We start from the raw sequence: 19,899 nt of genomic DNA, 5'->3' as shown, positions 1-19,899 counted from the left end.
GTTCACAGTAAACGCTCAGCCTCAGTGTTCACAGTAAACGCTCAGCCTCAGTGTTCACAGTAAACGCTCAGCCTCAGTGTTCACAGTAAACGCTCAGCCTCAGTGTTCACAGTAAACGCTCAGCCTCAGTGTTCACAGTAAACGCTCAGCCTCAGTGTTCACAGTAAACGCTCAGCCTCAGTGTTCCCAGTAAATGCTCAGCCTCAGTGTTCCCACTAAACGCTCAGCCTCAGTGTTCACAGTAAACGCTCAGCCTCAGTGTTCCCACTAAACGCTCGCTGGAAGTTGCACAGAACTTTCCCAACCTTCAAGTTAGCCAGCCGCAACTTCCAGCACGCGTTTAGCTCAATCATTGTTCGACACAACCACCCAAAAAGGGCAAGGTACACATGTTAGGCGTTTTAACTTGAAACAAATCTCTACTAAGTCACACCATTGATGTCATTGTGACTATGCTGTCATTCATTGATTGAGTGTATGACATTTGGACGCCGTATGCCTGTGTCAACCCAGCCCAAAGGCAGTAAAAACTGGGCAAGGCTCGCGAGTTATCCCGTGACAGAGGGTGATCCACCCTGCTGATACAACAGCTCCTCACATCACCACTACTGTGTGTGCACCTAGTCCTTCTTCCTTGAAGGTGTGTTTCAGTAGCAATCAGACACAAACATGAACGCAGAAAGACATTGAGTTTACATGTATGTATTTGTTCATCTTGACTACTTTATGGAAATCAGAGACATACTGTACGTGCCAAAAATCATCTTGCATAAAAACACTATCTCTGATGAATGATTATGCTAGAATGGAAATACATTAGATACATACATTAGATTTTGCAGTATTTACTATGTTGACTGACTTGATTTGTGACTGAATGTAGGTTACATTTATTAAATGCACATAATTATATCATAATGCCAACTTACATTCTGTAGAAACGGCTTATCTATAGTAAATAGAAACTACGGGGAAGGAAATATTGTCCCAAAATAGATTTGTCACAAAATGTGCATTATATACATATCCATATAAATCCATGCTGAGACATGTGCTTCAGAAACAATACAACGCAACCCATTTCAACGTCCTTCAACCCTCACAAAAACCGTACTGTAGAGACTCGGCCAGTCTCTTCTGGTAAAAACATCTTCCAATGACCATCCACTGGTTCCAACCCCCCCCCCCCCCCCCCCCCCCCCCCCCCCCACTACATTCCAAAGCTCCAATGTACAGTTCAGTTCCAAAGTTCTGTTATGACATTAAAATGGTTCCAACAGTCCAGAGTTCCAACTCCCAAAACCTCTGTTTCTCCAGTGCATTTTCAGATATTCTACTTCCCTGGTTGTCTGTCTCCAATTCTTCATTCCAATGATCTGGTTTCTTCCCGTCCTTCCCCTGAGCTTTCAGCAGTAGATCTGGGCCTGTATTCATAGACCATCTCATAATAGGAGTACTGATCTAGGGTCACGTCCCCCATTGTCTATGTAATCTTGTTCATAATGCTCTAAAAGGACAAACTGACACAAGGTCTGTCTTAGTCCTCCTCCTCCCCTCCATGGCCGTTCATCACCTGGCCGGACTCCCAGCGCTGCAGGAGAGGAGTCTTCTGTCTGGGGGTCCGTGGGCTCTGGAGGCCCTGGAAAGAAGAGAAGGTGAAAAAGAGAGTGAGAGAGACAAGTGTGTGTGTGTGAGAGAGAGAGAAAGAGATAAGAGAGAAATATGAGAGAAGCAGACAACGCGAAAGAGAGTAGAAAGTGAAAAGGGGACATCGAGAAAGAGAAAGAGTAGAGGAGATTTATAATGACGGGGAATAGAGAGTAGAGGAAGTTATAATAGAGAGTAGAGGGAGTTATAATAGAGAGTAGAGGGAGTTATAATAGAGAGTAGAGGGAGTTATAATAGAGAGTAGAGGGAGTTATAATAGAGAGTAGAGGGAGTTATAATAGAGAATATAGGGAGTTATAATAGAGAGTAGAGGTAGTTATAATAGAGAGTAGAGGGAGTTATAATAGAGAGTAGAGGGAGTTATAATAGAGAGTAGAGGGAGTTATAATAGAGAGTAGAGGGAGTTATAATAGAGAGTAGAGGGAGTTATAATAGAGAGTAGAGGGAGTTATAATAGAGGGAGTTATAATAGAGATTAGAGGGAGTTATAATAGAGAGTAGAGGGAGTTATAATAGAGAGTAGAGGGAGTTATAATAGAGAGTAGAGTGAGTTATAATAGAGAGAGAGAGAGAAAGAGATAAGAGAGAAATATGAGAGAAGCAGACAACGCGAAAGAGAGTAGAAAGTGAAAAGGGGACATCGAGAAAGAGAAAGAGTAGAGGAGATTTATTATGATGGGGAATAGAGAGTAGAGGAAGTTATAATAGAGAGTAGAGGGAGTTATAATAGAGGGAGTTATAATAGAGAGTAGAGGGAGTTATAATAGAGAGTAGAGGGAGTTATAATAGAGAGTAGAGGGAGTTACAATAGAGAGTAGAGTGAGTTATAATAGAGAGTATAGGGAGTTATAGTAGAGAGTATAGGGAGTTATAGTAGAGAGTAGAGGGAGTTTTAATAGAGGGAGTTATAATAGAGAGTAGAGGGAGTTATAATAGAGAGTAGAGGAAGTTATAATAGAGAGTAGAGGGAGTTATAATAGAGAGTAGAGGGAGTTATAATAGAGAGTAGAGGGAGTTATAATATAGGGAGTTATAATAGAGAGTAGAGGGAGTTATAATAGAGAGTAGAGGAAGTTATAATAGAGGGAGTTATAATAGAGAGTAGAGGGAGTTATAATAGAGAGTAGGGGGAGTTATAATAGAGGGAGTTATAATAGAGAGTAGAGGGAGTTATAATAGAGAGTAGAAGGAGTTATAATAGAGGGAGTTATAATAGAGAGTAGAGGAAGTTATAATAGAGAGTATAGGGAATTATAGTAGAGAGTAGAGGGAGTTATAGTAGAGAGTAGAGGGAGTTATAATAGAGAGTAGAGAGAGTTATAATAGAGGGAGTTATAATAGAGAGTAGAGGGAGTTATAGTAGAGAGTAGAGGGAGTTATAGTAGAGAGTAGAGGGAGTTATAATAGAGAGTAGAGAGAGTTATAATAGAGAGTAGAGGGAGTTATAATAGAGAGTAGAGGGAGTTATAATAGAGAGTAGAGGGAGTTATAATAGAGAGTAGAGGGAGTTATAATAGAGAGTAGAGGGAGTTATAATAGAGAATATAGGGAGTTATAATAGAGAGTAGAGGTAGTTATAATAGAGAGTAGAGGGAGTTATAATAGAGAGTAGAGGGAGTTATAATAGAGAGTAGAGGGAGTTATAATAGAGAGTAGAGGGAGTTATAATAGAGAGTAGAGGGAGTTATAATAGAGAGTAGAGGGAGTTATAATAGAGGGAGTTATAATAGAGATTAGAGGGAGTTATAATAGAGAGTAGAGGGAGTTATAATAGAGAGTAGAGGGAGTTATAATAGAGAGTAGAGTGAGTTATAATAGAGAGAGAGAGAGAAAGAGATAAGAGAGAAATATGAGAGAAGCAGACAACGCGAAAGAGAGTAGAAAGTGAAAAGGGGACATCGAGAAAGAGAAAGAGTAGAGGAGATTTATTATGATGGGGAATAGAGAGTAGAGGAAGTTATAATAGAGAGTAGAGGGAGTTATAATAGAGGGAGTTATAATAGAGAGTAGAGGGAGTTATAATAGAGAGTAGAGGGAGTTATAATAGAGAGTAGAGGGAGTTACAATAGAGAGTAGAGTGAGTTATAATAGAGAGTAGAGTGAGTTATAATAGAGAGTATAGGGAGTTATAGTAGAGAGTATAGGGAGTTATAGTAGAGAGTAGAGGGAGTTTTAATAGAGGGAGTTATAATAGAGAGTAGAGGGAGTTATAATAGAGAGTAGAGGAAGTTATAATAGAGAGTAGAGGGAGTTATAATAGAGAGTAGAGGGAGTTATAATAGAGAGTAGAGGGAGTTATAATAGAGAGTAGAGGGAGTTATAATATAGGGAGTTATAATAGAGAGTAGAGGGAGTTATAATAGAGAGTAGAGGAAGTTATAATAGAGGGAGTTATAATAGAGAGTAGAGGGAGTTATAATAGAGAGTAGGGGGAGTTATAATAGAGGGAGTTATAATAGAGAGTAGAGGGAGTTATAATAGAGAGTAGAGGAAGTTATAATAGAGAGTATAGGGAATTATAGTAGAGAGTAGAGGGAGTTATAGTAGAGAGTAGAGGGAGTTATAATAGAGAGTAGAGAGAGTTATAATAGAGGGAGTTATAATAGAGAGTAGAGGGAGTTATAGTAGAGAGTAGAGGGAGTTATAGTAGAGAGTAGAGGGAGTTATAATAGAGAGTAGAGAGAGTTATAATAGAGGGAGTTATAATAGAGAGTAGAGGGAGTTATAGTAGCGAGTAGAGGGAGTTATAGTAGAGAGTAGAGGGAGTTATAGTAGAGAGTAGAGGGAGTTATAATAGAGGGAGTTATAGTAGAGAGTAGAGGGAGTTATAGTAGAGAGTAGAGGGAGTTATAATAGAGAGTAGAGGGAGTTATAATAGAGAGTAGAGGGAGTTTTAATAGAGAGTAGAGAAGTTAGAAAAGAGGGGATGATGAAAAAGGATGATTTGAGGTCATCTCATGGATCAACATCGTTGCTTTGTAAACATCAGGTGTAGACGAACAGTGAAATTCTTACTTATGGGTCCTTTTCCAACAATGCAGTTAAAGATAAAGCTAAAAAATAAACATCTAATTAAAATGTGAATCTATTAGACCGTAATCCATAACCATGTTATGCTATTTTCAGGGCTCTGCTCTAAGTTGACAAGCATCGCTATCTTTCTCCCTCCATCCGTTACTATTGAATCTTTCTTATCAGTAGTCTGTGTAGATAAACACTGTAGATAATGTAGCAGGCAGAATGACTGTAGTCTGGTCCCAGATCCCTTTGTGCTTTCTTGCCAATTGAACCCCTTTGATCATTGTCAGCACAAACTGATCTTGGACCAGGCTAAAGGGACTGCATGGGGCTCAGTCTAGGGAACAGTGCTTCTAGCTGTCAGACTGGTTTACAATTATGTCAGATTTATAAAGTTGCAGTCAGCCGATGCTAATCTTGTAGTCACTTCAGGTTCAGAGAGATGTGTAACCCAAGAGAGCAACCGTGGAGAAACTCAGGAGGGACTCTCTCTTTCTCTCCACTTTCATTCTGTCTCTCTTTTGCTCTTTCTCTCTCTCTCTCGCGCTCCTTCCGTACCCAAACTCTATTCACATTTCTAATCCACTGCACTCTCTCTCTCCTTCCCTCTCTCCCCCTTCTCTCTCTTATCTCAATTGATTAAGGAAGCTCCTTATACGATCAGATGTGGTGTTATTAGCTCTGAGGGCTGAATTCACTGAGAAAATGCAACCAATGGAAAATGTACACGTGATCTGGTGCTACAGTATATATGGAACCAGACTTAAATGTTGAGTCTAATGTAGAGATAGTGTCCTGGTGTTTATGTATGAAGTAGAGAGAGGACATGGTTGTTTATGTATGAAGTAGAGAGAGGACATGGTTGTTATGTATGAAGTATAGAGAGGACATGGTTGTTATGTATGAAGTAGAGAGAGGACATGGTTGTTTATGTATGAAGTAGAGAGAGGACATGGTTGTTATGTATGAAGTATAGAGAGGACATGGTTGTTTATGTATGAAGTAGAGAGAGGACATGGTTGTTTATGTATGAAGTATAGAGAGGACATGGTTGTTTATGTATGAAGTAGAGAGAGGACATGGTTGTTTATGTATGAAGTATAGAGAAGACATGGTTGTTTATGTATGAAGTATAGAGAGAACATGGTTGTTTATGTATGAAGTATAGAGAGGACATGGTTGTTTATGTATGAAGTATAGAGAGGACATGGTTGTTTATGTATGAAGTATAGAGAGAGGACATGGTTGTTTATGTATGAAGTATAGAGAGGACATGGTTGTTTATGTATGAAGTATAGAGAAGACATGGTTGTTATGTATGAAGTATAGAGAGAGGACATGGTTGTTATGTATGAAGTATAGAGAGAGGACATGGTTGTTATGTATGAAGTATAGAGAGGACATGGTTGTTATGTATGAAGTATAGAGAGAGGACATGGTTGTTTATGTATGAAGTATAGAGAGGACATGGTTGTTTATGTATGAAGTATAGAGAAGACATGGTTGTTATGTATGAAGTATATAGAGAGGACATGGTTGTTTATGTATGAAGTATAGAGAGGACATGGTTGTTATGTATGAAGTATAGAGAGGACATGGTTGTTATGTATGAAGTATAGAGAGAGGACATGGTTGTTTATGTATGAAGTATAGAGAGGACATGGTTGTTTATGTATGAAGTATAGAGAAGACATGGTTGTTATGTATGAAGTATATAGAGAGGACATGGTTGTTATGTATGAAGTATAGAGAGAGGACATGGTTGTTTATGTATGAAGTATAGAGAGGACATGGTTGTTTATGTATGAAGTATAGAGAGGACATGGTTGTTATGTATGAAGTATAGAGAGGACATGGTTGTTTATGTATGAAGTATAGAGAGGACATGGTTGTTATGTATGAAGTATATAGAGAGGACATGGTTGTTATGTATGAAGTATAGAGAAGACATGGTTGTTATGTATGAAGTATATAGAGAGGACATGGTTGTTATGTATGAAGTATAGAGAGAGGACATGGTTGTTTATGTATGAAGTATAGAGAGGACATGGTTGTTTATGTATGAAGTATAGAGAGGACATGGTTGTTATGTATGAAGTATAGAGAAGACATGGTTGTTATGTATGAAGTATAGAGAGAGGACATGGTTGTTTATGTATGAAGTATAGAGAGGACATGGTTGTTTATGTATGAAGTATAGAGAGAGGACATGGTTGTTTATGTATGAAGTATAGAGAGGACATGGTTGTTATGTATGAAGTATAGAGAAGACATGGTTGTTTATGTATGAAGTAGAGAGAGGACATGGTTGTTTATGTATGAAGTATAGAGAGGACATGGTTGTTTATGTATGAAGTATAGAGAGAGGACATGGTTGTTTATGTATGAAGTATAGAGAGAGGACATGGTTGTTATGTATGAAGTATAGAGAGAGGACATGGTTGTTTATGTATGAAGTATAGAGAGGACATGGTTGTTTATGTATGAAGTAGAGAGAGGACATGGTTGTTATGTATGAAGTAGAGAGAGGACATGGTTGTTTATGTATGAAGTAGAGAGAGGACATGGTTGTTAAAGTTAGGGATAAGGTTAGCAGTGTGGTTAAAGTTAGGGATAAGGTTAGCAGTGTGGTTAAAGTTGGGGATAAGATTAGCAGTGTGGTTAAAGTTAGGGATAAGGTTAGCAGTGTGGTTAAAGTTTGGGATAAGGTTAGCAGTGTGGTTAAAGTTAGGGATAAGGTTAGCAGTGTGGTTAACATTAGGGATAAGGTAAGCAGTGTGGTTAAAGTTCGGGATAAGGTTAGCAGTGTGGTTAAAGTTAGGGATAAGGTTAGCAGGGTGGTTAACATTAGGGATAAGGTTAGCAGTGTGGTTAAAGTTAGGGATAAGGTTAGCAGGGTGGTTAAAGTTAGGGATAAGGTTAGCAGTGTGGTTAAAGTTCGGGGTAAGGTTAGCAGGGTGGTTAAAGTTATGGATAAGGTTAGCAGTGTGGTTAAAGTTGGGGATAAGATTAGCAGTGTGGTTAAAGTTAGGGATAAGGTTAGCAGTGTGGTTAAAGTTTGGGATAAGGTTAGCAGTGTGGTTAAAGTTAGGGATAAGGTTAGCAGTGTGGTTAACATTAGGGATAAGGTAAGCAGTGTGGTTAAAGTTCGGGATAAGGTTAGCAGTGTGGTTAAAGTTGGGGATAAGGTTAGCAATGTGGTTAAAGTTAGGGATAGGGTTAGCAGTGTGGTTAAAGTTAGGGATAGGGTTAGCAGTGTGGTTAAAGTTAGGGATAAGGTTAGCAGTGTGGTTAAAGTTCAGGATAAGGTTAGCAGTGTGGTTAAAGATAGGGATAAGGTTAGCAGTGTGGTTAAAGTTGGGGATAAGGTTAGCAGTGTGGTTAAAGTCCGGGATAAGGTTAGCAGGGTGGTTAAAGTCCGGGATAAGGTTAGCAGTGTGGTTAAAGTCCGGGATAAGGTTAGCAGGGTGGTTAAAGTCCGGGATAAGGTTAGCAGGGTGGTTAAAGTCCGGGATAAGGTTAGCAGTGTGGTTAAAGTCCGGGATAAGGTTAGCAGTGTGGTTAAAGATAGGTATAAGGTTAGCAGTGTGGTTAAAGTTGGGGATAAGGTTAGCAGTGTGGTTAAAGTCCGGGATAAGGTTAGCAGGGTGGTTAAAGTCCGGGATAAGGTTAGCAGGGTGGTTAAAGTCCGGGATAAGGTTAGCAGGGTGGTTAAAGTCCGGGATAAGGTTAGCAGTGTGGTTAAAGTCCGGGATAAGGTTAGCAGTGTGGTTAAAGTCCGGGATAAAGTTAGCAGTGTGGTTAAAGTTGGGGATAAGGTTAGCAGTGTGGTTAAAGTCCGGGATAAGGTTAGCAGTGTGGTTAAAGATAGGGATAAGGTTGGGGTTAGGTTTAAAATAAAATTTTAAGAAGAAATAGGCACTTTGTGGCTGTGATAACTAGGGGCGACCGCAGAACAAACAGCAGAATGTGAGGCTCGTTTTATATTTTTGGAGGGGGATGGATGGTTGCCTACAATAAATAAGGATGCAAAGATAAAAGAAAAGAAACAGTTATTTCAGTATGTTAAGGCCAGGTGGTTTTACTGACCTTGTGACTTAACCAGGAAATCAACTTTGAGCCCCCAGTGTTTCGTCCGGTGCTGAGAGCGCTCGTCAAAGTGTACGATTAAGCCCCGACCTTTTACCTACTCAGGAAAACTCCTGGGCCTATGTAGATTACGTTTGGTGGGGGAAGGATATAACATACCTCTGATTGGCTATCCGGATACTCATCTGTCTGTGTTGGAGGCCACATGCCCAGCTTCCCAAGAGACTGTCGTGCTGGAGAGAGTGGGAGGAGGAGAGGAAACTATGGTTACATAATGATCTATAATTTACAATAAAACTATAATTGCTCAGACACGGAGTCACAGAGGACACTTGTTGTATTAGCACACCCTAACCCTGGCGTCCCTCTATTCAGTACTGTACCCAGATCAGCCTGTCCCTGTCTGTCTGGCAGCTACTGGGGGCCTACCGCTGACAAAACACGCCCAGCTTGCCTTGGCACAGCACATCGTAATAATACTGGCACCAATTATTACTGTGATAACAGCTTTATTTGAAAAGCATTTTTCATACTGGTCACATCACTAAGCACTTTGAACGATTTCCAAGGGCGATTTACGCCCTGAAATGTATAACCATTAGATTGTATTAGCTCATTACATATTCAGTCATGTTAAACATCCCCTTAGTGTCTACTAACTCCCAGAATCTAAAGTTGCCTCGCAAGCATATATTCTAGGCTGGGTTCTACAATTCATCTTGGAAAAGATTTTCTAAAGCACTTTGTGTTTTGCTGACACAATGAAGGGTCAAGACATGAGTCAGTGATTTTCACTTTCATATATTTTCACTCACTTTTTGATCTGACAGTTAATTGTACAGAAGATCCCAACTTTAGTTTAATCAGTTACCCAGTAGTGTATCATTCAGCCTGTTGGCAAAGGTTGCTTACCAAACAGCACCCACCCTATTCCGTGCACTACTTTGGCACCCTATTCCCTATTTAGTGCACTACTTTTGACCAGAGCCCTGGTCAACAGTAGTGCGCTATTTAGGGAATAGGGTACAATTTGGGATGCACACAAAGACTGTGATCTCTGGAGCAGAACTATTGATGACAGTGAGAATGTTGTATTAGATGTTTGATGATGTAGCACTACCTGACCCAATGGGAGATGAAATAATATCCTCACTGAACTATTACATTGTCTTTTCATCATCTCTCCTGACACAGAAGCACCCCCCCCCCCCCCCCCCCACACACACACACACACGGAAACAATTGAACACACACACTATACACTAACCTGTCCGCGATGAGGGGGTAACAGATAGTTCAGGGGTCGCCAGTCCGTTCTGTAGTAGTAGAGGTGGAGGAGGAGAAGTGGGACTCTGTACCTCCCTACTGGCTGGCCTCCCCCCTCCTCCTCCTCCCCCGTACAGACTGCTCCTCTGCCTCCGCAGCTCCTTCTCTCTCTCCCTGGCTTCCCGGATATCCTGCTCCACCTTGTCCTGAGACACCGATGAGGAGCGCAGCTTGAAGAAGGGGTTTTCCTTTGGAACCTCCTCTTCCTCCTCCTCCTCCTCCTGATCCATCCTCCCTCCATCCTCATCCCTCCAAAAACCCCTTCTCTCTTCTCCGCTGAGTGCACTGGTTGAGGAGTATATAGAAGCGGAGTCGACCACGGTGAGGCCCTGTGTCTCGGTGAGCGTGCCCGTACTGTGGGAGTGCCTGAGGGGCTTGGAGACGTGGTGGACGTGGGCCGGAGCGGGGAGAACCAGGTGGTGGTGGTTATCCAGGATGATGATCTGGCCCCCGGCGCTCTCGGAGAGAGTGGGGCCCCGGGGGACAGGGGCCCTATGAGGGGTGTAGGTGATGCCTTTAGGTGTTCCGGAGGGGCTCTGGTTCTGGGTCTGGGACATCAGCTCCAGGCTACTACGTCTTCTCTCCCCGAACGAGCCTCCGACAAAGGACACAGATGAAGCGTCGTTCCCCTGGATCTCCAGGGTGGAGAGGTCACTCGCCGAAGCCCAGGAGGGTGCCTTGCTCTGGGACAATATCATCGAGGATGTCTCCTTGGGCTCCTGGAAAGCTTCGAATAACTTCTTCCTTTCCTTGAGCTGGCGTACTGTCCCCTTGTCATAGGAACCTCTAACTTTCCCTAGTCGAACCAGGACCTGTTCCCTCTGGGTCTCTACACTGATCTCCTTCTGCATCTTCTTCCCTGCAAACAGACGGTCCTTCCCCCCCTGGCTCTTGTCCGACTTGGAAGGCAGGGTCTCAGTCAAGACTGACTTCCTTAGGGGGATGTCCACATATTCCTGGGTGGGCGGCTTGTTGTGGAGGCCCCTGGATCTCCTGAGGGACTGCTCACGCTGCACTGCCCGACGGATCTCCCTCTCGATGGGGGTCTCGTCGGCCGGAGGCGAGGTGAGGGTGGAGGTGGTGGTTTGGAGCTCCACAGTACTACCAGGGGAGAAGTCGGCAGATACGCCGCTGTCACTCTGGCTGTCATCGAACAAGTCCCCTCCCAACTTCATCTTGGAAGCTTTGCTGTGACTGTCTCTCGACATCAACAACCCAGAGTTTGTCCTCTTTTCTTCGCTCCGTTTCTCTTTTTTCTTCCTGTCTGCCTCGCCCGCTGCACCAAGTCCACTCGCTCTCTGCCTTCTCTCTCCACCTGTTTGCCTGTTGTCTCCCTCCCTCTTTCCCACCTTTCTCTCTCCACCCGCCTGCTCTTTCACTACAACACAGCCAGAGCCAAGGAGATCTGCCTTGACCTGATTAGCTGGCTCCTTGGCGACTGTCGCCAGGGGCGGAGCCAGAGTTGCTCCCTTGAACACCTGTTGTGCTGCCACTTCCTGGTTACTATGATGCGTCAGGGCAGCAGTGACATTTCGTAACAACTGCTCCCCCTGCTGTTTGTCTGGTGTAACTACATCCAGGGGCTGAGCCAGGTCTACTAGTTGGCTACAAGAGGAGGATCTAGAGGAGGTGGATTGCTCAGGCTGAGGGAGTTTGCTTCTGGTACTGTCCAGCCTAACCCACTGCCTCCGGGCTGAGCTGATGTCTAAAGGCTTGGAGTCAACACTCTGGTTCTCCTCTCCATCACCGGCAAGAGCCGATTCAGGATTTTTTGGGGACTCAGAGAATATGTCATCGGAACTCTCTCTTTTTAGTGGAGAGTGGGTGGTAGTGCTAGTTTCAGCAGCCTTCATAGTATCATGGTTGTTATTGTCTGACATTGTCTTCTCTCTGTCACCACTGATTGGGCACTCACTAACCTCTTGCTTGTCAGCTACCTGCACTGATGGGGTGCTACTGCTAGTTTCAACAGGACCCCCTTCTACAGAAGCCTTCTCAGTAGCACACACCGTCTCTGACAGCCTCTGCTCAAATTCACTTCTAGCTGGACGCTCTGTATTCAACTGCAACCGCACAGCGCTATTTTTCATCATCTCAACAGACTGAAACTCCTCTACTTTGTCTTCCTTGGCACCATCTTCTTCTTCTTTGTCTTCCTCCACAACGTCATCAAGGTGAGATCTCGAAAGCCACTCCTGGCTACCCTGGCTGTCAGATGACGACATTTCCTCCTCTACAGGGTTAGTGATCACCTCCACCTTACCATCACTGATACAGTCAATGTATGGCTGGGTCTCTGGAGCGCCCTCTGCAGGTGAGGCTTGGCCAGTGCAGGCAAGAGGCAACCGAAAAGCAACGGCATCTTCCTCCTTCTCACAGTGATTGTCATCTATCATATTAAGGTCTCGTTCCAATTCACTATCACCTACCTGGATTCTACTACTAGGCACCTGATTTACCCCAGAAAGTGCCTCCTGCTCCATTTTAGGAACCACTTCTGCCATTTTGTTTGTTGAGTCTGTAAGGTTCTCACTTGAGGGAGACACTTGGGGTCTAGGCTTTGGAGCCTCTGGAGATTCCGACCCCAGGTCTTCTGACTTTGTCCTGGGTGCCTGTTTTACCAACGGGTGAGGACGAGGGGTAGTGTCCTGGGCCAGAGTGGGGTCCATTTCGCCCTCCTCCATCCCCCAAACCTCGCTGGCCCACTCGTCCAATGAGTCGGCTGAGCTCTGTCGGTTGGCCACCGGCTCCATTGTTGCCATGATGAGACGGGTAGACTGCCAATTGGCTGGCTCTGTTGACTTGAAACAACAGTCTGGACTAGAACAGTTTATAACAGTCAGTCTTCAGCAGGTCGGTCTGGGAGAAAGAGGACAGAGAGGAAATGGAACGTTTAGCGGAGCTGAACAAAAAACAAACCTGGAGTGGAAACCCATTTTCAGACCAATTTTCAGATCCATTTTCTGTCCTCATACGCATAAAGTCAAATATTGTTGTCATTCATACTGTATTCCCATACTCCTTACTGTTTGACACACCATTCACTCTGTGTTGTAAAGCTAAATGGTTTATACACCTGTTATAATGCCAACCAGTTGTTGTTGTTAATGCATTGCAGAATGGTTATGGTATTGTATTGCATTGTGTTAGTCTTTGGCAATGAGGTAAAAATGACTAATACACACACGATTCTCCTCCTCTGCAGTAGCCTGACGACTCAAACTGAATTCTTCCGCTGTTCTGTAGTTCGCTACGTACTTCAGAGAGGAGAAGAAACGTTCATGGGCGTGGCGCTCGGTTGGAGCAATATGGTTGGGTAGCCAGGCAACCTCTGCAGTGTAACTTGGAAAGTTTTCTGCTGAGTGGGTCAATCTTTAATGTGCTTAACCACCTCAGAGCCAGAGGCTCAGCAATGCTCTCTCTCACACACATGCATGCGAGTGTTGTACACCAGCTGAGTGAGCGGAACAATGGGTCTGTACTTTGTCCTCATTATTGCCATGGCACCCATGGCACCTCTCTCTCTCTCCCTTTCAAACAACTTGAATAGGTTCATTTACACTCCAAAACAGTCTCACTTTCCAATTTATCACTTAAGCCCCAAAACCATTATAGTATATTTTTCTCCCCATCCTTACTTTAATCAACACTTTCTCTCTAGCATCTCATTTATCCCCCTTCTCTCTCCCAGTCACACTTTCTCTCTAGCATCTCATTTACCCCCCTTCTCTCTCCCACAGTCACACTTTCTCTCTAGCATCTCATTTATCCCCCTTCTCTCTCCCAGTCACACTTTCTCTCTAGCATCTCATTTATCCCCCTTCTCTCTCCCACAATCACACTTTCTCTCTAGCATCTCATTTATCCCCCTTCTCTCTCCCACAGTCACACTTTCTCTCTAGCATCTCATTTATCCCCCTTCTCTCTCCCAGTCACACTTTCTCTCTAGCATCTCATTTATCCCCCTTCTCTCTCACAGTCACACTTTCTCTCTAGACATCTCATTTATCCCCCTTCTCTCTCTCTCTCACAGTCACACTTTCTCTCTAGACATCTCATTTACCCCCCTTCTCTCTCACAGTCACACTTTCTCTCTAGCATCTCATTTATCCCCCTTCTCTCTCACAGTCACACTTTCTCTCTAGCCTCCCCCTTCTCTCTCTTCCTGGTTACTCAGGTCCCCAGTTTCTAACACCAGACAGAAAAAACAGATTCTGCATCCATCCTCCCTGCTTCCCCTCCCTGCTAAACCATTCACAGTGTGATTCACAGTACTGTGGCTTTTAACACGCACAGACGCGCACGCACGCACGCACGCACACACGCACACACACACACACACACACACAAACACACAAACACTCACAGTGCCCTGGGTTTTGGCACGCGCTGTAAGGAATCATTAGCAGAGGCATGTGGGACAGAACAGAGAGGACTGGGGGTGAACCAATGGGATGAACAGTAGATCTGGGACAGTACGACAGTGTGCAGCGGTCCTGGCCTGGCATACTGCACGTTACATTCAGAAAACAATGCCATGTCCTGACCTGGACGTGATTACATTCACATAACAATGCCCTGTTAGAGCGGACAAGCCTGGACCCCTTCACTATGAATGGAGGAACATGGGATAGGACATGGGGTGATGGGTTTATAACTGGCCATAGGGTCCTGCCCTGCAGGCTATTCATTGGTTCACCTCCTGCCCTGCAGCCTATTCATTGGTTCACCTCCTGCCCTGCAGGCTATTCATTGGCGGGAAAATGTTGTGGATAGAGCTAGAATATCAAGATTGGACATGCACCTTTTTACAGATAAATGATATTGTGACAGACCAGGCTGTCCCCTCTAACCATTACATTTCTATCTTCAAAGTAGATCATACTTTTTACAACATAAGAATATTGGAAACGTGCAAGTCAACCACAAAGGTAGTGTACATTGGGACGCAGCCTGACTTGGATTCCAACAGTGAATACATTTCAAATGGATATGTAAATGGGTGTTCCTCCACTTGAGAAAATAACAGGTCCTTGGGCTATGAAAGAGGAGGGACACACACACATGAAAATGATGTTTCGCCACAGTAGGGAGGAGAAAACATTTAACTATTGTGAGAAAGAAAGCTCCTTAAATCCCTATTTAGGAACACACACACAGACAGACGGTCTTGTTTAACTAACCTTGTGGGGACACACAATTGATTCCCATTCAAAATCCTATTTTCCCTAAACCCTGACTTGAACTTTAACCCCAAAACCTAACCTGAACACTAATTCTTGCCTTACCCCTAAACGGCTAGAATTAGCCTTTTTTGTTGTGGGGACTGACAAAATGTTCCCAGTTGGTCAGATGTTTTTTTGTTTACTCTTCGTGTGAGGGAGCTCTAGCAGGGCAGAAATTTGACAAAATGACTTGTTGGAAAGGTGGAATCCTATGACGGTGCCATCTTTAACGTCACTGAGCTCTTCAGTAAGGCCATTCTACTCCCAATGTTTGTCTATGGAGATTGCATGGCGGTGTGCTCGATTTTACACAACTGTCAGCAACGGGTGTGACTGAACTAGCCGAATTCACTAATTCAAAAGGGGCGTCCACATACTTTTGCATATATAGTGTATTTTACAGGGAGCACAAAGCTGACCTCCAATGGGACTGTCCCAGGATATTCCCATGTGCCGTGAGGTAACAGGGAGTTGGGAAGACGCAGATCAGTGGGATATAATATAATAGGATAATATCTCTCCTCATTAGCAACAAGGCTAAACTTGATCAAAGGAGCTTCAGGAAATGTGATGATCATTAAATATACATTTCCCACAGGGGGTATTGCATATAAACTTCATATTTTCTTTTATGGCTGGCAATTATTTTATATGGACAACTAGTGGTATGTAAAATATGTTTTCCATGTAATAAACATTGAATAAAGACATTAAACCAACAGCATATTACAAATGAGATCTGTAACAGGAATCTATAATCTGATAAAGCTAACCTTCTCACAACAAGGAGGACTACACTGTACCAGGACCATGGTTACATACAGTGCATGGCACACACTGGGACATCACTTTAAAGGAGCCCCTCAATACCTAGTAAGTTTATGGCACCTACCTGTTGATGTGGTATCGTCTGTGCTGGTGACGACGCCACTGGGCTGGAACGTTCCTGATCTACAGGGGAGCTTCTTATTCTTGTTGTGGAATTTGGGACGTCGATCCTACAGGTACGTCATGTCTAATCAGAACCAAGTACCCAAGTAGGACCCAATAGTTCTGAAAGTAGGTTACTCTCTCCCTGGCCCTGTCCATGTCCGTACTCACACCCACATTTCCCCCCTTGCTTGTGCACGCCCACATCTGCAGAAACACTCTCTCACTCACAAATGGCAAATTGTTCACTGTTCCATCCAGTTTAATCTGAGAATTAACAGTATGAGAACTTTAATGCATGGACAAATGAGGTTATGCCAAATTATACAAAAGTAATCCAATTATAAAATACTTTTCTTTCCCATTGTGCATAGAGTTTGGAGCGGTCCTAATGACGTCCTGACATTCCTGCTGGATCCCACTGTCTCTGTGAATTAGCTTCAGCTCTGGGACATTAAATCAGTCTGTGAACGAAATTACATCTGTTAAAGAGGCAAAGAAGACAGAATAATATGACAAATCCTGCATCTTTTTTCCCCCTCAAAATTCTACAGGTCATCGACAAACAGTAAACACAGAAATGTTGGATTACAAAACAGATGACAGAAAACGTGTCTCTACATCGGTCTCACGGCCCCCACTCTCTGATCACACTGATCGAGCTTCGTCTTCATCTTCTCCTCCTCCTCAGTGTTTCCAGGGGAGCTCATAGGAACCACAGAGGGCATTCCCTGGCTCCATCACCACTGGCGGCGGCAGCCCCATACACTCCACCTGTTTCCTGAACTCCTCCATCTCCTCTTCCTCCACCTCTCTCCCACCCTCCGTCTTCCTCAGCAGGTACAGGTCCGTAGACTCCCTCCTCCTGGAGCTCACCTCCCACCTAAAAAAATAATTATACTTTACTGTTGTACTTTGCTTTCTTGTACTCACACCGGCACTTGTTTTTCTTCCTGGCACTGGTTTAGTTGATAGAGCAGGCGTATTCAACTCTTACCCTACGAGATCCAGAGCCTGCTGGTTCTTCTGTTCTACCTGATAATTCATTTCACCCACCTGGTGTCCCAAGTCTAAATCAGTCCCGGTCCAGAGTTGAGTTTGAGGGTGATAGAGGCTATCCACTGGGCACACACTGGTTGAATCAATGTTGTTTCCACGTCATTTCAGTGAAATGACTTCTGTGCCCAGTGGGTGTTTTGAAGAACGGTTCACTTGCAGTGATTGTAATGCAGTATGTGGTTGTTTCTACCTACCTGACCTGAGTTGAATAGCCTACACCAGTGTTTCTCAACTCCAGTCCTAATCTACCCCCAACAGTACACATTCTTGCTGTAGCCCTGGGCAACCACACCTGACTCAACTTGTCAAGGCCTTGGTGATTAGTTGACTAGTAGAATCAGGTGTGTTTTGTGTGGATCTCCAACAGAAACGTGGGTACACCTGGACCAGAGTTGAAAAACACTGGAATACCCCCTAACAGTAAGTTGTTCTGGATAAGAGTGTCTGCTAAAATGGCTCAAATGTACAATTCTATAAATGACCCACTTCATCACCAGACAGTCTGGGCAGGAGGTCTCCAGGAAGACCCCAGTGAGGTTGAATCGGCCCCCCACGTCGAACTGGAAGGTGCTGTTGTCGTTGATGAGTGAGATATTGTAGGTTAGAGACTTGCATCGGCTGCCGAAACGGTTAGTCTGGGTGTAGTGGACGGTTGTGGTGGTGTTGGAGTTCTGGGTGGTGTTGGGGGTGGAGGGTGAAAACTCCATGGTGATGCCGTCTCTGGTCTGTGAGAGAGATGAGATGTGATTATTATTAGTTTTCATACAGAAACCACTATAGAAACAATCCATACAACATACAAAATTGTCACAGAACAATTACCGGTACATTGAATGTGGAAAGGCAGGTTAAATGTAGCCTAGATGACAAGTGTGCTACAAATATATTTAAAGGGGGCAATCTGCAGATGTTACATCCATTTTTGGACTTAAATATTTATGATATATACCCATTGATTCTTGAAGAATAGAACTTATAAATGCCTCATGAGCTTAGTTCAACTGTCATACCCCATACAGAACCCCAAATATAAGCTTGTTTCAATCCAATGTTTTGTAAACATTGTAAATGCCTCAAAACATGCTTAAAACTATAATTGTGATATCTTGGATGGTCAGTCCTTGCTTTCATAACTCACATTTTTCCAGGCCTATCCCTTGTTTTAACTTTGGACCAGGGTCCGCATAGGACTCTAGGGAATAGGGTGCCACATAGTGGATAGGGTGCTACCTTGAGACTCTCCAGGGATGCAGGGTGGCTCAGGCTGCCTGCGACGAGGGCCCATTTCCTCAAGAGCTGCTGGTCTAGTCGTGGTGGATCCATGGGCTTAAGGAGGTCCTCACAGGCTAGAACTACAGCAGGAGCTGATTGGCTAAAAGACAGGAAGTACAGGAGAGTCGTGGCACATAGAGCGAACATGGCTTCAGTGTCTAGGTCTCACTATATCTATGCACCAGTATATCTATAGCTATAGAATCTACGATATGTATCACTATATCTATCTTATATATTTATATGTATCACTATACCTACAGCATCTATCTACTGTATGTCTATGTGTCATTGATGTGTCTGTGTGTATGGACCACTGGTGCTGGGATTGAGGGGCCCAGTCTTATAGCTCTGCTATGGTACAATGTTCTTCAATGTCAGAAAGTTCCACAGTTGCAGAGTACCAGTAAACTGGCACTTTTCCAAGGCAATTCCAAGGTTGCGAAATAAAAACAAATTTTTGTTAATCTATGTTCTGTGCTTATCTGGTGAAAAGTTGCATGCTTTTATCTGAGACATTATTCCATAGTGTCAAACATGAAACAATCCATGAGACTCATTTACGTCGTGTTCTCTTAACTCTTCTAGTGTTCTCCAAACTCTTCTAGTGTTCTCCAAACTCTTCTAGTGTTCTCCAAACTCTTCTAGTGTTCTCCAAACTCTTCTAGTGTTCTCCAAACTCTTCTAGTGTTCTCCTAACTCTTCTAGTGTTCTCCTAACTCTTCTAGTGTTCTCCTAACTCTTCTAGTGTTCTTCTAGTTTTTCTGCAGGCATACAGTGTATCAATTGTGTTATTGACTATACGTTTGTTTATCCCATGTGTAACTCTGTTTTGCTTTATCTTGGCCAGGCCGCAGTTGTAAATGAGAACTTTTTCTCAACTAGCCTACCTAGTTAAATAAAGGTGAAATAAAATTAAGAATTGCTCTGGTACAATACACAGTGCAATTGACCTTTTGTATGTTCAGAACACTGGTGTGGCTTAGCGTCGTACCACAACTAGGTATTTATTTAACAATTCTAACTTGACAAATGACAGGCCATGATATATTGGCCACATACCACAAACCCCTGAGGTGTCTTATTGCTATTATAAACTGGTTACCAAGGAAACAAATGACTGGTTTTGTCATACCCGTGCTATACGGTCTGATATACCACAGCTATCAGACAATCAGCATCCAGGGCACAAACCACACAGTTTATAAAATACAATTGACCTTTGCTATGTTCAGAGCACTGGTGTGGCAAAAGCCTGTGTGGGAAAAAGTTGCCTGCATCCCAAATGGCACCCTAATGCCCAAGAGCCCTG

General features: G+C 43.4%; 2 protein-coding genes across 4 annotated transcripts; both read right to left on the bottom strand.

The window, feature by feature from the left end:
• Positions 1–686: 686 nt before the first annotated feature.
• Positions 687–16,906, bottom strand: LOC118940099 (uncharacterized). 2 transcript variants are annotated; one of them, XM_090204216.1, is made up of 4 exons: positions 16,219–16,906; positions 10,043–12,960; positions 8,935–9,008; positions 687–1,639 (listed from the first exon to the last, which is right to left on the bottom strand). In XM_090204216.1, the coding sequence occupies exons 2-4, from the start codon at positions 12,861–12,863 to the stop codon at positions 1,538–1,540; spliced, it is 2,997 nt and encodes a 998-aa protein (XP_090060342.1). In that variant the 5' UTR covers positions 12,864–12,960; positions 16,219–16,906; the 3' UTR covers positions 687–1,537. The 2 variants fall into 2 exon arrangements, with proteins under 2 accessions (XP_090060342.1, XP_090060343.1); XM_090204217.1 differs by lacking the exon at positions 687–1,639 and adding an exon at positions 8,666–8,697.
• LOC110485664 (uncharacterized) lies at positions 16,501–18,932 on the bottom strand. Of its 2 annotated transcripts, none has more exons than XR_016487638.1 (3): positions 18,546–18,905; positions 17,313–18,040; positions 16,501–17,139 (listed from the first exon to the last, which is right to left on the bottom strand). XR_016487638.1 is itself a non-coding variant. In XM_090204218.1 (3 exons), exons 1-3 carry the CDS (start codon positions 18,732–18,734, stop codon positions 16,944–16,946), a joined length of 624 nt encoding a protein of 207 aa, XP_090060344.1. In that variant the 5' UTR covers positions 18,735–18,932; the 3' UTR covers positions 16,501–16,943. The 2 variants fall into 2 exon arrangements, 1 of the variants encoding a protein (XP_090060344.1); XM_090204218.1 differs by having other exon boundaries at positions 17,802–18,040; positions 18,546–18,932.
• Positions 18,933–19,899: the final 967 nt, after the last annotated feature.

This window comes from Oncorhynchus mykiss, chromosome 17, assembly GCF_057628025.1.
Source record: "Oncorhynchus mykiss isolate SJ-2025 chromosome 17, ASM5762802v1, whole genome shotgun sequence".
NCBI classification, from domain to species: Eukaryota; Metazoa; Chordata; class Actinopteri; order Salmoniformes; family Salmonidae; genus Oncorhynchus; species Oncorhynchus mykiss.
This window is presented reverse-complemented; position numbering and strand designations above follow the sequence as displayed.

What these genes read in the sequence shown, in the direction of transcription:
- LOC110485664 (XM_090204218.1), bottom strand. Translation starts at nt 18,734, where the DNA reads ATGTTCGCTCTATGTGCCACGACTCTCCTGTACTTCCTGTCTTTTAGC. An exon ending in CATCCCTGGAGAGTCTCAAG is followed by an intron (nt 18,041 to 18,545) that starts GTAGCACCCTAT and finishes TCTCTCTCACAG; the next exon opens with ACCAGAGACGGCATCACCAT. An exon ending in CCAGACTGTCTGGTGATGAA is followed by an intron (nt 17,140 to 17,801) that starts GTGGGTCATTTA and finishes TTATTTTTTTAG; the next exon opens with GTGGGAGGTGAGCTCCAGGA.
- LOC118940099 (XM_090204216.1), bottom strand. Translation starts at nt 12,863, where the DNA reads ATGGCAACAATGGAGCCGGTGGCCAACCGACAGAGCTCAGCCGACTCA. An exon ending in TACCCCCTCATCGCGGACAG is followed by an intron (nt 9,009 to 10,042) that starts GTTAGTGTATAG and finishes CACTCTCTCCAG; the next exon opens with CACGACAGTCTCTTGGGAAG. An exon ending in ATCCGGATAGCCAATCAGAG is followed by an intron (nt 1,640 to 8,934) that starts GTATGTTATATC and finishes TCTTCTTTCCAG; the next exon opens with GGCCTCCAGAGCCCACGGAC.